The sequence below is a fragment of the Salvia miltiorrhiza genome, chromosome 6 (assembly GCF_028751815.1).
Source record: "Salvia miltiorrhiza cultivar Shanhuang (shh) chromosome 6, IMPLAD_Smil_shh, whole genome shotgun sequence".
Taxonomy (NCBI): domain Eukaryota; kingdom Viridiplantae; phylum Streptophyta; class Magnoliopsida; order Lamiales; family Lamiaceae; genus Salvia; species Salvia miltiorrhiza.
The window spans coordinates 34836270-34853466 of NC_080392.1; the positions used below are offsets into that span (position 1 = coordinate 34836270).

A 17197-nucleotide genomic window follows, 5' to 3' on the forward strand; every position below is an offset into this window, starting at 1 on the left:
GTGTATTTCGAAAACGACGATCATTTCGATGCTTTTGTATGCCCTATGTTGGCTTAGTTATTTTGACTAGTATTAGTACGGAAAACGCTGGTTCATAGGGCATTTCGGAACTGAGCCCTTTCATGATGACCTTGCAAGATAGCCAGTTCATCATGTATAATGCTTGGATAGATCACCATATCTATATTCAAATGTTGATGAAATAGTCCTCATTGATATTAATTTTCCCGTGTCTATGTAGCAACCCTATCAGTCTTTTGCGGCAAGTCACTTCCGCTATGTTATTTATATACTTTCATGAGAAAGAGTGTGAGCAAGATTTGAGAATCAAGAAATGGTTTACAGAAGTGATGATATACAACTGTATGTTTTGATGATTGTATGTCGACTCATTAGTATGCCACCAAAACAAGGGCATCCAAGAAGAGGGAGAAGAATTTCCTAAGGTAATGAAGGTACTAGGGCTAGGAAAAAAAAAAAAACATAGCCCCATCACCCATATAACTAGAACATAGAATAGATGAACTATTTCACGACAAAACTCACCTGCCTTCAGTAGGACATGAGATCCAGCAAAAGCTGAGACTTGGGTAAGAGCTATTGAGTGCATTTTCAATTTCATTTGCGTTTTACAGACCAGGAAGGAAAGCACAGAGAAAAATGATGACAGTTGAACAATTAGAAAATTTTACGCGGGATCATTCTAAACAGAAATATATGATAAGTATATACCCCAAAGCTATCGCAAGAAGAAGAAAAGTGGATTTTACAATCTAAAGTAGGGAATAATGACCGTTACTCAATACGATAGGATGTTCTGTGATATGTCGAGAGAAAGACCAGTAACGACGCCTATGCCAACACCTCCACAGGCACAAACTCAGAACATTTGAGGAAGAAGAAAAGAGGACAACAGTAACAGTTGTCAAGCGAAAAAGACACCATGGCAGGGGCAATCATCCCAGCAATAAGGCTACAAAAGCCAAAAGGGTACTCCTAGACAGATAGGAGATAACCAACAAAGAATCTTGCCCTGCCCAAATTGTAACAAGAACCATGGTAGATGCTGCAATAATGGAAGAGTGGAAGTGAAGGTTGTTACACAGTAGCCAGAAGGGCATTATGCAAACCGTTGTTTAAATAAGGAACAAGGGACGGGTCTATGCTGAACTTGCTTGTCCAGGCTCCGTATCTGCAAGCAATCCATGTTTTGCCCCACCACACCAAGAGTAGTAACCACGCCAACAACAACAACAACAATAACACATGTGTGCTTGAGCTTAAAGCTGAGCATAAATTCACTCAAAGTCATGGTGAATAACTCGTATGTTATACCGATGGGAGACATTGATGTAATCTTAGGAGTGGATTAGCTAACTGTGAACCAAACTACCATCATTTGCAACAAAAGACAAATTTCTTTTCGACCCTTGGAAATGAACTGACACTTTTCCATGGAATTAGCATGAGCAAGAGGAAGGCAATCATCTCCACCCTCGACGCAATAAAGATGATAAGGAAAGAATATTCGGACTACCTTGTGTATTTTTCATGGAGAACAAAGAACCGAGAAAAGCATCAGAGATGTGACCATCGAATGAGAATTTCTTGATGTTTCCTTAATATCTCGCCGATGTGCAACCATTCTTTTCGAAAGAGGAAAATTGGCACATTGAGAATGTGTATAAACTATAAAGAGTTGAACAAGGAGACATTCAAGAACAAGTACCCTTGTCGAGGATAAATGACCTTTTCGATCAGGTCAGAGGAGTGACTGTATTCTTAAAGATAGACCTAAGGATTGGGTATCATCAACTAAAGTTTTGGTCAAAGGATGTACCTAAGATGGCCTTCCGAATTAGATATAGCCATTATGAGTTCGTAGTGGTGTCATTCGGATTGACTAATGCACCAGTCGTGTTCATGGATCTCATAAACCGAGTGTTTCATCTATCCTTAGACAAATTTGACATAATTTTCAGAGATGATGTTTTGATCTACTAAAAAAAAAACAAGAAAGACCATGAGAAACACTTGAGAATTGTCTTAAAAACGTTGTAAACATAGCGTCTCTATGCCAAGTCCAACGAATGCGAATTTTGGCTCAATGAAGTCACATTTTTGGGACATATTATCTCATGAGAAGGGATCAGAGTGGGTCTTGACAACAACAAGTTGTACACAAATAGTGATCGCCTACTAACCACTGCAACAAATTTATATTGCAACTTTGCAAGAAAGTTATTAATATTGCAATTTTGCAAGAAACTAGTATTTGGAGAAGTTTACATGTTTACAAGTGGGTGAATATGAATAACATGGTCTATTTATGAGTATCCCCTACTAATATGAACTTCTTGAACGGATAAAGTGTTGTTCATATTTTAATACTTGTATCTTGATATGTGGGGGATTTTCATTTGTTGCATAGCAATGAAAATCTTTTAGATGATGGTGTGTACGTATATCTATACATTGGATGGATGTAGATATAGACAGTTTGATGATACAGTAGCGAGTTATGTCAGTGGCACTGTAACCTAGTACTAGTAAGTGACGTTATACAGTTACTGCATCACAATTAGTACGTACTAAGATCATTTTTGCAACGTATATTCTCATCTTTTGTATGAGAAATCAATGAGGCAAATTTTCCCATGCTATGAAATGATCAAAGTAGTCATTTACTAGGCCGTTGAGCTTTAATTGCTTAGATGGTTGAATTTTTGTGTATAAGTTTTATAACTTAGTTGATTTATAGCTAATTAGCAGCGATTGCTTTACTGATGGGATGAAAGCTCGATTTTGAGAATTTTGTGTATTTACTCGGCATGATGTCTCAAAGAAGCAATGAAAATCTGCTATCCGCCATGTGAATAATTTAAAGAACTACTCGTCCCCATCAACTTGAAAGAAGAATAGCAGAAGTTTTTCATTGTCAAAATCCCTTTATTGCGAGTTAAGCGGTAGAGTTTCAAAGAAGCAGTAGAGTTTTGCGAGTTTCGCTTGCTTAGATACAATGATCAAGAGCGCCTTCTTGTATGTTATTTCAACTACAAGGATCGACTTATTAGTGGGAGACGAAGCAGAAGATATATACCCTCGAGCGATTAGAGAATCTTATTTGGGGCCAGTTCACAGAAATTTTTATGAAGAATATGTTTTCATAAGTCGTCGTCAGCAAAAAGGAGACGTAATTTAACAATTTAAAGCAAGGAAAGAAGACCATGGTTGAATATGATTGAGAATTATGTGACATATCTCGATATGCGCCTTAGAAGGTTGACACATATAGTAGTTGTAACTTCTCATAGAGTTTTGATGTAGTGCCCTTGCTTGTTGGCTAGCCAAACATTCCTTCAACTAATGAAGATATATCTCATTTCCATTTCTTCCCACCAAACTTTTGTTTGAGATCTTGATATAATTTAGTGCTTCTTTGGTGGGCACTATATAGCGTATCATGAGCTTTACTCTCAACCGTTCAGTATTGGGTACACAACTTTTCTCAAACATGATAGCAGTACCCCTAGCTTTTGGGCAAGTATTGATCTCTTCTATCATAATCCTTGCCCGTAATTTTTCTAACTTTTCATATTTCCTTTGTATTGTAACAATTCTGATTCTCAAATCAGGAGTTACTGTTGAAATTGCAATTACAGCTTCTATGGTTTGTGGTGGTAAAACCACATCTAAATTCAACCTTTCGAATTCCTTGATCAATTTTCTTCATGGGTAAGGAGAAATCCTTAGTTAACTTGAGTTTTTCTACTCAAGGCATCCACTACTATATTCGCTTTGCGTGGGTGACAAATTATTCTACAATCATAGTCCCTTATTAATTCGAGCTATATTCTTTGCCTTATACTTAGATCTTAATGCTCGAATAAGTATTTTAAACTTTTATGAGGTGTATCAATTCCACATCTCGTTTCATAATACTATTGTTGCTAGCTCCAAGTTATGTTGAGCAATTCAGTTCTTGCGGTCTAAATTTTCATGACCCATTAACAATAACTCTTTCACTTTGCAACAATGCATAACCAAGTCCATCTTTGATACAGAGGACCGATTTTATATGGTCTTTCAACTTTGAGAATTCGGCCATATTTTAAAATAGCCTTTCATCCAACAATAGATGAGCAATTTGAGAGAAATCTTTAAACCTTGGAAGATGTGATATAGATTATTGTACTAGAGCGAAGAAGCGGCGGCTTTAGCAGAAGGGACGCTGGCAATCGTGGGTGAATCCGGGTTCCAAAACTCTCTTTTCAAAAATGATTTGTCTTTTCCCTAGCACGGTAGGAGTGAATTCCCCGCCTACAGAGGGCAGGAGACGACCATCTCAAGGTGCATCATGCGTACTCAGAAGCCGCATTATGCACTAGATCGAAGGATGAATTGGGAAAAAGCTTTTGCTACTCATTGAATTTGCCTACAATAATAATTTTTGGGCAACAATTGATATGACACCATGTGGAGCTTATTGTGGAAAGAAATATTGATCTCCACTCTATTGACATGAGGTAAGTGAAAGAAAAGTGACAGGACCTAATGCGGTTGAATAAATGATTACGCTTATCCGACAAAATCGACAACTGCTCAAGGAACCTCAAGAGCAACATAAACTTTTTGTAGAGGATGAAGTTTTTCTCAATGTTCCGCATTCCAAGAGTGCACAAGATCGATGTGAAAAACAAGTATCTAGAATTATTTTCTAACGTAGTCAAATTTCGAGGACGAAATTTTTTTAAGGGGGAAAGGATGTAACACCCGGCTTTTTCACTACGGTATATATTATTAATATTATTTCCTATTTTCTATTATCTAAAAGAAGAAAGAGAAGTAGAATCACAGAGATGAGATGAGATATTATTAAAATATCCTGAGCTTTTAATTTGCATCCTTTATTAATTTTATTCTTTGAAGCAAGTTTATAATTCCTAGTTAAAGGGATTATTTTATTATTTTCAGAGATGAGATTGGTGATAAATAAGAAATATTATTAGTCGACTTATCGCTCGACTAATCGAAGTGACGGATGTTATTTAATTATTTATCTATGAGCTTTTTATTTTAATAGTGATGATTTAATATTAAGTCATGAATTTGAGATCATATTTGAGATAGCAAGAATTTTATTTTAGCAAATTCATTTCCTAATTTTAGGAATGAATTTATTTGGGATTTTATCTCACAAGAAATTTGAGTTAAAGTAACCTTTGAAGTTTTATTTATTTATTTTAAAATTTTCTATTTCACTTGTGTCTATGGATTTTGGTTTGATATATGCACAAGGAGTAATATGGAGTGGATTTTATAACATTTTCCTTAAAACTTTATTAATAAAATAGCATGTATATCTAGTTTTTGGATTAGAACAAGAAAAAGCTTATGGGAGAAGTCATTACTTTCTTTATCCTTATCTTCCCTACGACTTTCCCTTTCATGCGTATAATCTCCATTCTTCTTTTACTTCAAGAAAACATGAAAACCTACTTTTCATTTTAGTTCCTTGCTCAGACGCTATTTTCTCCCACTTGTTCTTTCATTTCTTTTGTTGTTTCCTCACCAAGCTTTCGGAACAATTGAATCCTCTTATAATCATCCAAGAGTACAGGTAAGAATTTTTATAGTCAAGTATTCTATTCACAATAGAAATTAGAGAAAACAATAATTCTCTTATCTACTCTGTTTGTTTTGTTTCGAAAGTGGGGGCTGGAAGGATAGGCTTCATATTCATATTTTATCTTAATTTCTCTATGCTTTCAATTAGAGACTGATTAGAATTTAGTGATAGGATGAAAACAATCAAAGCTAGATAAAACCCCCAATTGTCGATTCCCTCAAGAACCCTAGAATTCCATCTTCTTAATTTCCATCAATTGGCTGCGTATATATATTTATATGTTTGTGAGGGAATCATTGAGATTTATTTGAGTTTTTATTTGCAAGAAATCATAATTTTCTAATAGTTTAGTTTCAATGGATGTGGGAATTCTTGATATAAGATAGCTACATGTTTGATGCTTGTGTAATTGTACTCTTTGAGTTGTAAAATGAGATCATACGATAGTAATTGGGGGATATCAAGCATGCTACTATATGTTGATGTGTTAAACATGAATTAAGTTTAAGCTAAAGCATGCTAATGTGTATTAGGATGATGTATTTGAGATCCTATAGCTTTTATTTGAGAAAAATATGAGTGATATGTCAATGAGCATTTCTGTCAGTTTTCGGGTTGGACAGAACAGTATGTTTCGGGGTACTTTTGATGATGTTTTCGCAGTCCAAATAACTTGAAATTTTTATTGTAATAACTTCATCATGTGTAGTCGTTCTCTGCAAAATTTCAGCTAAATCCGAGACCATTAGATATGCTAACTTATTTTCTGAAATGTACTGCGCGAAGCAGCGAAGTTCGGTGGCAGATTTTGCCTTTTGTGATATAACTTCTCATACACTTAATGTATTGTATTTTTGTAACTTTCTAATAAAAATAGACTTTGAGAGATTTCTAAAAATGTAAAGCTTGTATTTTTCTTTAAAGAGGTTGATTTTATATGATATTTCAAAGTTGAGATTCATATATAAATACATGTTTGAGATTTCTTAGTTGGGATAGTTATGAATAGAATTATGCTAAGTGATTGATGTTTTAGTTATTAATTGTAAGCTAATCTATATAGAATGGATTAGTCTACTCTTAAGTTTTTTTTCAACTTGAGATATCCCAAGAGATATGATGTTATTGTTTGCTTTTAGTTAGTGAAGTCCATATAAGTAGATTACTTAGATTAGAGGAAGCAACCCTAAAGTTTCAAGAGATATAAGTTTCAATTAGAAATTCTTTTCTATTTATTTCTTGTCTATCTATACAATCTTACCTTGGGAACCTCATTATAATGAAGGTTCGAGTGGCTTTATAAAGTAAACAAGCAAGGATCTCTACTTCATTAAGCATATCAGGTGGGCATTACTTTTACTATACGTATATAGAGATCCCCTGCTTGTCGTAGGCCTCTTATACGAATGAATGCATGAGATGATTTAACTGTTAATTTCAGTTTTATATATCTATCAAACGAGTTTAATGCTACCTTTGAGCAAGTTATTTCATGACAAAATCTTTGAGTTAAAGTTATTTCAAGTATTGTCTTGCCATAAAATGTTTAAATTTTAGTATGATATCTATCTGCTTTGGCTTTGCCAATGATGCAATCGAATTCGGGTCCTGAGCAGTTGATAGCTATCCTGCCAGGACTAGTGTACACCAGTGATCGTGAGTCATCTAGCGGGTTGGCCGGTCAAGTGACCGTGAGAGGTGGCCACCTCTCCGGCACAAAGTTCCAGATATGATAGATTACAAGAGAACTTAGTCTGCAGACGAACTTTAAGAATCACAAATGAACTTAGTAAGCTTGGGCCTTTTTAGCGAAAAACTCCCTTGCTGTACTGTTTATGATGGCATGACAATTTACAGTTTTGAAGCATGTATTTTTATACTTAGGCATACGTGCCCACTGAGTACTTTTGTACTCAGCCCTGCATATATTTCTAAATGTGCAGGTTGAGTAGCTGCCGATGGTGATGAAGTGACGAGCGGGACTCTTTTGTCTTATTATGTATTAATGAACTCTAGGGATACATGTCTTCATACATGTAATCAGAACCTTATTCCGCTGCGTACTCAGAAGTTTTATGTTATTTTGGCTAAGTCGGAGTTATCCGAACTTACTAGTTATTTGAGTCTATACGACTAAACCTCCGTTATATTATATCCCTTTTGTTAACAATGATGAAATGCGATCCTTCCTTGTTTGATTATCCCCCTTTCTACCCCGCTTCTAATCTCCCTCCATTAGTCACGGGAAACCCGGCTTAATTATCCTTAATTAGGGCCGGTCGTGACAAAGGTAGCCATTGATGCCTCGAACATCCTTTCTCCTTAGAGCAGACAAAATCTCTCTTAAATTTTGCTTGGAAAGTGAGATGAGATCCTTAACTGAGCTGCAAGAATCCAATAGGTTGATGTAACCATCAACACATTCCTCAGAAACAATCTGTTGAATGTGAGGCAAGAGAAGCAAATCATCAATGCTCTCGTATAAATTTCTGAGGCCATTGATTGATGAGAGGGAGGAGCAAGCAGCCTCCGAAGATCTACAAAATGATATTTTCTTTATATTCTCATGCATGAAATAAATATGGTTTTTTAATAGCGTGTTGGTTATGATGGTGGGAAACAATGCATAGACATAGCCGGAAATAATTGTGAATCTCCATCACTATCACGTTGATCATGTTTGAAAAAATAATTTTGATTCTTCTTGTCCCTTCATCTCCATATATGCTTCAATTTAAAACACCTTATTTGCAGATCAGCAAAGAAGAAATACCAAGTCCACGAGTTCATGAAAATTTACGTAGTTTAGGCAGTATTCACAAAATAATATGTTTTCTACAAGCATTTCTGATTTTGGGTTATGTTTCATTGTTTGTATTTCATCACCACCACTCAAAATCATGGATAAAAAAGCAAACTTGAACAAGTATTTCAAGAAAACCAGGCGTTTTTCCAAATCCAAGAAGCAGTTTTTGTACCCAAAAATGAAATCCAACAAAAAAAACCCTATTTGTTTTGCTTTTGTCAATATTTACTTGATTTCATCAGCACACTTGTTTCTTGAATATTACTAAGAAACAGACCCTTTTGTTGTTTCCCCTCTTCATCAATATCAATAATTTTGAATTGTTTTTTTTCCTAGAATTATTATCATGGCAGCTACTATGAAAATTTTGGAGTAGCTCTGATTCTCATGAAATCCTGATTCGAGTTTGCTTTTTGTTCATGATTTCGAGTGTTGGTGATGAAATACAAACAACAAAACAAACCCAAAAATAAAAAAATACTTAGATGAATTTGCTATTGTTGCCTCATAATTATGTTGGTCAAGCTCTTCATCACATGCAGAGCCATTGCAAACTGAGACATTGAAATAACTGAATCTTTAAATATCTAGCCTTACTTAAGCCTGAGACAATCTCTCTGCAGTTTAGATGACACTTCATTCAATTGTTAGAGCTCCATATATGTTTAAAAATATATTTTAGAGCTCAAATTAATGAGGGGAAAAAACTGTCCTATCTCATCCATATCTTTAAGGATTAAGAATCATGAATCAATTCATGCTGTATAAAATAATACTCATTAACAGCCACTCTTTACCAATATTAGAACTTTGCTAGTCATATGTTAGATATAATCTTGGTAGTAATGATCATAGCATGATGCTGTAAATCTTGAAATGCCATTATATATGTTGTATTTATATGTCATCTTGTATATTCAAGTCAAAAATAAGAATGAATGGATAAGCATATACTAATATCAGGATATTGAACAAGAATGTAGCAGAAATATTCTGATAATTGTATTGTAATGATCCTTGTGGATCAATTTGATATATACAAGTATATTTTCATCATTCATGTATAGTTACAAAATTTTCAATCTCAAGATGAGTTTGAAAGCTAGTGGTTGAGAATGTTGAGAAGGGAAACTCTGGTCTTGATCAGCTGCCTGAATACTGATTCAAGTTCTTCTTCAAGAACTTGAATGCTCGAGTCCATCTCTTTCAAGTGATTCACGAGCTCGTTTTCTTGGTTCACTTGCAGGAGTGAATCCACCTTGTTGAACTCATTCTCGTCGTCTGATGCTTTCTTGGATTGTATCAGTTTTGATACCAACGACCAGCTGCTCTTCGTCTCTTGCATCTTCGTTCCCAACGTGTAAGATAAGAGAGACTCGAGCAGGGAAATGGCAACGGACTCTGCATCTTTCAACATGGAAACATTCTCAGAAGTGGTTGAGGCGCTGCTACGTCTCAACTTCTTCAAACACTTTTGGATCATTTTCTTCGACCTTTTTCTGGAAGCAAGGTAGCCATTGATGCCTTTAGCATCCTTTCTCCTTACTGCAGAGAGAAGATCTCGTAAATCTTGCTTTGCAAGAGAGACGAGATCTTTAACTGTGCTGCAAGCATCCAATAGGCTGATGTAATCATCGACAGATTCCTCAGAAACAATCTGTTGAATGTGAGGCAAGAGCAGCAAATCATCAATGCTCTCGTATAAGTTTTTGAGGCTGTTTATTGTGGCGTTGATTGATGAGAGCGAGGAGCAAGCAGCTTCCGAAGATCTCAATCTGGATATGTTCTCATCGAAGTGAGAAAGGGCAGGATGTGATGAAGAAGGGAAGCTAAGAGAGCGGCCATGGTGAAGAGCCATTGTTTTTTGTTGGTGGAAATAAGGCTTAGAATTGAATTGATGAATGAAGGAAGGAGTTTGTGATGTTTGAAGCATAATGCACTCTCTCAATATATAGTGGTGTAATATGATCTGGATTATCAATTATTTTGGCGATGTCTACGCAATGTTTCCTACCATCACAGCCAATTGTTGTTAAATCTGCAATTTGATCCACATTATTAGCAACTGCACATTTTATTAGTGTTATTTCTGTGGTGAATGCATGTGATATATATTCAGTAATTGTTGTTTTTGCAGAGACATTTGGAATCTGGACAGCTGAGATAGTATTAAACTATGCAACTCCCTCGTGTGGCCTATTCTACTATATTGTCTTGAGATTTGAGAAGTTTCATAAATTCAAGCAATTTTGCTGCCTAAGTTATTATTTTCTTCTGAGAATGTGAAAAGTAATTTAACTGTTGGTATTATAGTAAATGAATGATTTCTCCAATGACTGAATCTTTTCTATTCCTTCATAACTGTCTGATTTTGGCTGGAACGAGATCCTTTATATTCGTCTCTCGCTAGGTTCATATTGTAAACATTGTGAGGCAAGACCAACAATGAGCGTTGCTTCTAACATGAGCAAATATCCAAAATCAAAACCGAAAAAGCTCATTGAAATAGATAACAGGCTGATAACTCTTTTCCTGTGCAATTTCTAGGCCTTGTTTGCATATTTAAAAGAACTGATAAAGATGGCAGATTCACCTTTGAAATTGAAGAGAGAGAGAGACTGTTTTTGTACAAAGGCCAAAAATCAGAATCAGTTGCTTGAATCTATGTTAGTTTCAAGCTGCTGCAGTTGAAGAAGGCATATAATATGCTGCAAATGAAAATATTAAAGCTTATCTGAATATCCAAAAATTGAAAAATCTTGGTATATATGCAGTCCAAAACACTCTGATAGGATAGGAATCCTCAGTCTTTCTGTAGCAACATTAGCATTTCTGTTAGCCAAGTGTGTTCTCAACTAGATCACTGCAAAATGTTGTGAGAATCACCGTAGCCTTGGATATATAATCAAGGGAGAGAGACTTGGTAGAAGAATATGTAATAGATTCTTATCACAATAAAATGAGGGTACTGTGCAAGAGTTTATAAGAAATTTTCAGTTTGTATTGTATAATTTCGGTACAAAATTTTCAGTTTGTATAATAGATTCTCTACAAAATTTTCAAACTCAAGATGAGATTTAAGGCTAGTGGTTGAGAATGTTGAGGAGGGAAACTCTAGTTTTTATCAACTGCCTGAATGTGGATTCGAGTTTTTCTTCAACATCTTGAATGCTTGATTCCATCTGTTTCAAGTGATTCACGAGCTCGTTTTCCTGGTTCAGTTGCAGGAGTGAATCCACCTTGTTGAACTCATTCTCTTCGTCTGATGCTTTCTTGGATTGCATCAGCTTTGACACCAATGACCAGCTGCTCTTCCTCTCTTGCATCTTCGTTCCCAACATGTAGGACAAGAGAGACTCGAGCAAGGAAATGGCAACGGACTCTGCATCTTTCAACAGGGAAGCATTCTCAGAAGTGGCTGAGGCGCTGCTACGTCTCAACTTCTTCAAACACTTTTGGATCATTTTCTTCAACCTTTTTCTTGAAGCAAGGTAGGTATTGATGCCTCGAACATCCTTTCTCCTTATAGCAGAGAGAAGCTCTCTTAAATTTTGCTTGGAAAGTGAGATGAGATCTTTAACTGAGCTGCACGCATCCAATAGCCTAATGCAATCATCGACACATTCCTCAGATACGACCTGTTGAATGTGAGGCAAGAGCAGCAAATCATCAATGCTATCGTACAGGTTTTTGAGGCCATTTATTGTGGCGTTGATTGATGAGAGCGAGCAGCAAGCAGCTTCCGAAGATCTCACTCTGGATAAGCTGTCATCGAAGTGAGTAAGAGCAGGATGTGATGAAGATGGGAAGCTAAGAGAGCGGCTGTGGTGAAGAGCCATTGCTTTTTCTTGATGAAAATGAGGAATGAAGGAAGAAGTTTGTGATGTTTGGAAGCATAATGCATTCTCTTAATATATAGAAGAGATGAACGACAACATTATGTTTTCTAAGACGAGCTCGTGTGATATGATCTGGATTATGAATGATTATGGCGATGTCTACGCAATGTTTCCTACCATCGTAGCCAACATAATTGTATATTGTAGAGAAATCTGCACATTATCAGCAACTGCACATTTTATTAGTGTTTTTTCTGAGGTGAAAGCATGTGATATATATTCAGTAGTTGCTGTCTCTTCAGAGACATTTGGAATCTGGACAGCTGAGATAGTATTAAACTATGCAATACCCTCGTGTGTCCTAAATTATTATATTGTCTTGAGATTTGACAAATTCAAGTAAATGTGCTGCTGCCTATGTTGTTATTTTCTTCTGAGATATGAAAAGTTAACTGTTGGTAATAATAGTAAATGAATGAATCTTTTATTCCTTCATAACTGGGAAGGATTCTCCAAATGAAAGAATCTTCTATTCCTTGATAACTGCTGGTTTCAGACGATGCAAACACACAAATTTATGATGCAATCCAAACTACTAAAGTCTGAAACAATTTCTTGGTTTTGATGGTAGGAAAGAATGCATAGACATAGCCGGAATAATGGTGAATCTTGATCGATATCACACGGGTCAATTCATCTTTATATATGTATACTACCACTTCCTATAAAGACAGCAGAACTCTTCAATTTTGTAGGCCTTATTTGAATATTGATTTGAAGCCGCAGTTTCCATGGCAGTTCTCTTAGCTGCTTGTCTGAATCACATGACAGACAGAGTAAACGGCCTAAAACGCTTTTGTCTGGATCAATAAGTTGCTTCTTTCGCCTCGTATTCATTGAATCATTTCACAAGAAGTTGAAAAAATAGGCTGAATTTGGATTGGCTGGAGATCTGTCTCACACATGAACCAAGATGCTACTTTCTGCTCTAAGGCTAAGAGAAAATCATACCCACAAAAAAGAAGAATCTGCTAATCCATGTTCCAAGCTTTCAAGAAACAAATCTTCCCACTTGAGGTATGCAATCCAATATTTTGCAGTTTAGTGGGTAGCCTAAAACTTTCTGTTACAAAATTTATGTTGGTGAAGAAAATACAATACATATTGAGACATTGAAGTAGCCGATTTTTGAAATATCACCTTAAAATTTGATAGATTTATTACCTTATGAGGGGGAGAAGATAGTTGGATATAGAAGAAAATGTGATAGATTTATCCCACAGCATGCCACCATATATATCTTTAGAGATTTCAGATTTCACAAAGATGGCATGATGCCGTAAACTTTGTATTTCCACAGTATGTCATGCGTGATGATGAAATAGCCTAGCATGCATCATAGATGCTTAAGATAAAAGAAATTCTTAAATCAAATAAATAAATAGCAAATACTCAATATTAGATGGTCAAGGACAGGGAAAATGAAATAAGTATATATGTGTGAGATTTTTTTTTGTCTCTGTATTATAATGATCCTTGTGGATCAATTTGATATGTACAAGTACATTTTCATGTACTAAGTTACAAAATTTTCAATCTCAAGATGAGTTTGAAAGCTAGCTAGTGGTTGAGGATGTTGAGAAGGGAAACTCTGGTCTTGATCAACTGCCTGAATACTGATTCGAGTTCTTCTTCAACAACTTGAATGCTCGAGTCCATCTCTTTTATGTGATTCACGAGCTCGTTTTCTTGATTCACTTGAAGGAGTGAATCCACCTTGTTGAACTCATTCTCGTCATCTGATACTTTCTTGGACTGCATAAGCTTTGACACCGACGACCAGCTGCTCTTCGTCTCTTGCATCTTCACCCCCAAGGTGTAGGACAAGAGAGACTCGAGCAAGGAAATGGCAACGGACTCTGCATCTTTCAACATGGAAGCATTCTCAGAAGTGGCTGAGACGCTGCTACGTCTCAACTTCTTCAAGCACTTTTGGATCATTTTCTTCAACTTCTTTCTTGAAGCAAGGTAGGCATTGATTCCTTGAACATCCTTTCTCCTTATAGCAGACAAAAGCTCTCTTAAATTTTGCTTTGCAAGTGAGATGAGATCTTTAACTGAGCTGCAAGCATCCAATAGGTTGATGTAATCATCAACACACTCCTCAGAAACAATCTGTTGGATGTGAGGCAAGAGCAGCAAATCATCAATGCTCTCGTATAAATTTCTGAGGCCGTTTATTGTGGCGTTGAATGTTGAGAGGGAGGAGCAAGCAGCCTCCGAAGATCTCAACCGGGATAGGCTCTCATCGAAGTGGGAAACAGCAGGATGTGATGCAGATGGGAAGCTAAGAGAGCGGCTGTGGTGAAGAGCCATTGCTTTTTGTTGGTGAAAATGAGGCTTACAATTGAATTGATGAATGAAGGAAGAAGAATGCATTCTCTCATTATATAGTGGGGGAAGATGATACAAGGAATCTTCATTATTTTCTTATTTTCTCAATGACAGACCATAAATTAATCATTTGCTATAAAATATAGTTTAGTTGAACAATTTTGTAATGTAATGCACGAGATGATTTCAGATTCTGCTCTTGGAGAAGAAACAAAGGATCAGAATATAGTAATATTTTGTCTGTAGATGAGCAATCAAAGTCTCATCATTATCACACACTACACATAGTTGGCACCTCCATTATACCTGGTAATCAATGAGAGATAACACGTACGTGCATTTCTTTTATGTTTGTAGCCTCAAATAATATCTTGTTTACTTCATTTTGTCTGAGATATTAATTTCACAATATTGCAGCCAACCAGCACTTGAAAAAATTAAATTTTTTTATTCGTCTTGTCCCTTCATCTGTATATAAAGTATCAATTTGTAGGCCAAATTTGCACATTTAAAACAGAGGAAAGTCTCACAATGAAAGAAGGCCTTTGCAACTATTTTCTTGATTACTTTATATGTTAATGCAATTCTTGAAAGTAAGTGGAATAATGATAAAATCAGCACAGTGGCATGAAGGGTGTGAAGTTATCGAGCCATGGGCTTAAATTAGTCCAGAAAGAGTCGTGCATCCAATCCATGCTCATCTTAGGCACCTGCAGCTCTGCTATGTTATTCGGCAACACCAAGCTCGAGCAAGGCCTGCTCTCTCTCTCCTCCCTCTCTCTCTTCAACTCCTTCCCCTCAAACTGCAACGAGGCGGAATCCAGCGAAGAAGAAGCGTGTGTCTTGGCCCCTTCCTCCATCGCAGCCCTCTGCTCCAGCACCTTCAACGACGTCGCCTTCATGTATATCTTGCACAAAACAATGTCCTGCATTATTCCACAACGTTAGGGGCCGATGCGCAAATAAATTCTCTATATATTCTTTACAATTTCATTTCACGATGACGCCTATTTTACAGCAATTCACATAACGATTATATAAAAAACTTGTGTTTGGTGGTGGGGGCTTAAGCCCCCCTTGGAGCCTCTTAGGTCCGCCGTTGGACAAGGAGTATAATATTATGAATTAATTTGATTTTTTTTTTCTAAAGTTTAAATTTTTTTAAAAATTATATACCATAACTTTAAATTTATCAATATATTATTAACTAATAAAAGTGACATCAAATAATGAAAAAATCATAATTAATAATCACAAAATTAAATTAAAGCATAAAAAAATGAAATTGGACAAAAAAATACAAGAAAATAAAAAGTAAATACAGGATGATGCACGAAATGTGATACAGTGAATTTCAAATTCACTGGACAAAATTAGGAGCAAACGCATGGTGGTGCATTTTGAAAATGAGAATTTTCTGATATCATTTGATTCGTTGATTAGACGATTAAGGCTAGTATAACGACTCACATAAAATACGATGATGTGAAACTTTTAAAACACATATATATATAAATGTTTGGGGGAGGGCCTAAGCCCCCCTTAGCTCCTCGTAGATAAAAAATTCGTATAGACTCGATTAAGCACGTACCTTAGGGGCGGAGCAGTTGTCGGGGAGGCGATACTCATTCATGATCCAGTTGGTCTTCCTGCCACGTGGCGCTCTGCCCTCGTAAAAAACCAGCGTCTTCTTGAGCCCCAGCGTCTGCTTCGGATCCGAGCCGCCCATAATCTGCCTGTCCGAACCCGTCGCCTTCCAGAATCCCTTCGCCGTCGTGCGGTTCGGCCTCCCTCCGCCGCCGTGCTTCCTGTCCCGAGGCACGAAGAAGTACCACTCTCTCTCCCCTGTTTTCGCCAGCTCTGTTCATCATAACACAACAACTTATGTATTAGTTAAATATCTTATATATAACGAAACGAAACGCAGCTCAGTTGATAAGATAACTTACTCGGCAAATCTTTGGGATCGTAGTTGTATATATTCAAAAATCCGATAACATCGCCGCGGAATTTCTTCCCGAAAACCATGCTTTTGAGGTAGAAATTCAAGAGCTCTTCCTCGGTTGGGTGGAATCTGAATCCGGGCAGCTTCAGCTCATATTTAGATTCTTCATCCATGATTCTGCTGCTGCACTAATTCTTGCACCTTTGTTTTTGTGAATGTCGCTTTCTTGCAATGCACTGTGACGCAAATACACTCCCAAAGTTTGTTTATGCACACATATATCTCTAAAGCATGCCTCATTTATATAAGCACCAAATTTATCGATTTTTAATTCTCGTCATGGAAAGGGAAACCACTCAATGGCGGATGTATTATCTCTTCGTTAATTTTATTTTATTTCATTTTTCAAAAATGTGTGGGCCATCGATGCATTGTGAATCAAGGACAAAAAGACTAGATTTATTTCACGCGGTTTATGTACTAAAATTGGATTTTAGATCATGATAGCCACCTCTTTCATATGATAAGTATTGGCATTGATTATAATTAAAATCGAAAATTAAAATGAAAATTGAGAACACTGT

At 36.3% G+C, this 17197-nt stretch overlaps 4 protein-coding genes and 1 long non-coding RNA gene across 5 annotated transcripts; 1 reads left to right on the forward strand and 4 right to left on the reverse strand.

The window, feature by feature from the left end:
- The first annotated feature begins 4802 nt into the window (after positions 1–4802).
- On the forward strand, positions 4803–7783 carry LOC130989216 (uncharacterized). Its single transcript, XR_009090537.1, has 3 exons — positions 4803–5620; positions 6915–6972; positions 7573–7783. It is a non-coding gene; the product is annotated as an uncharacterized LOC130989216 (long non-coding RNA).
- A 1617-nt stretch (positions 7784–9400) lies between these two features.
- LOC130989217 (uncharacterized) lies at positions 9401–10451 on the reverse strand. Its single transcript, XM_057913170.1, has one exon. It carries the CDS (start codon positions 10366–10368, stop codon positions 9538–9540), a length of 831 nt encoding a protein of 276 aa, XP_057769153.1. The 5' UTR covers positions 10369–10451; the 3' UTR covers positions 9401–9537.
- Positions 10452–11518: 1067 nt separating this feature from the next.
- Positions 11519–12274, reverse strand: LOC130990816 (uncharacterized). Its single transcript, XM_057915052.1, has one exon. The coding sequence runs from the start codon at positions 12272–12274 to the stop codon at positions 11519–11521; it is 756 nt and encodes a 251-aa protein (XP_057771035.1).
- A 1620-nt stretch (positions 12275–13894) lies between these two features.
- LOC130990817 (uncharacterized) lies at positions 13895–14650 on the reverse strand. The gene has a single exon (XM_057915053.1). It carries the CDS (start codon positions 14648–14650, stop codon positions 13895–13897), a length of 756 nt encoding a protein of 251 aa, XP_057771036.1.
- A 446-nt stretch (positions 14651–15096) lies between these two features.
- LOC130989218 (NAC domain-containing protein 6-like) lies at positions 15097–16972 on the reverse strand. The gene is made up of 3 exons (XM_057913171.1): positions 16618–16972; positions 16260–16528; positions 15097–15594 (listed from the first exon to the last, which is right to left on the reverse strand). Exons 1-3 carry the CDS (start codon positions 16784–16786, stop codon positions 15283–15285), a joined length of 750 nt encoding a protein of 249 aa, XP_057769154.1. The 5' UTR covers positions 16787–16972; the 3' UTR covers positions 15097–15282.
- Between the last annotated feature and the right edge of the window lie 225 nt (positions 16973–17197).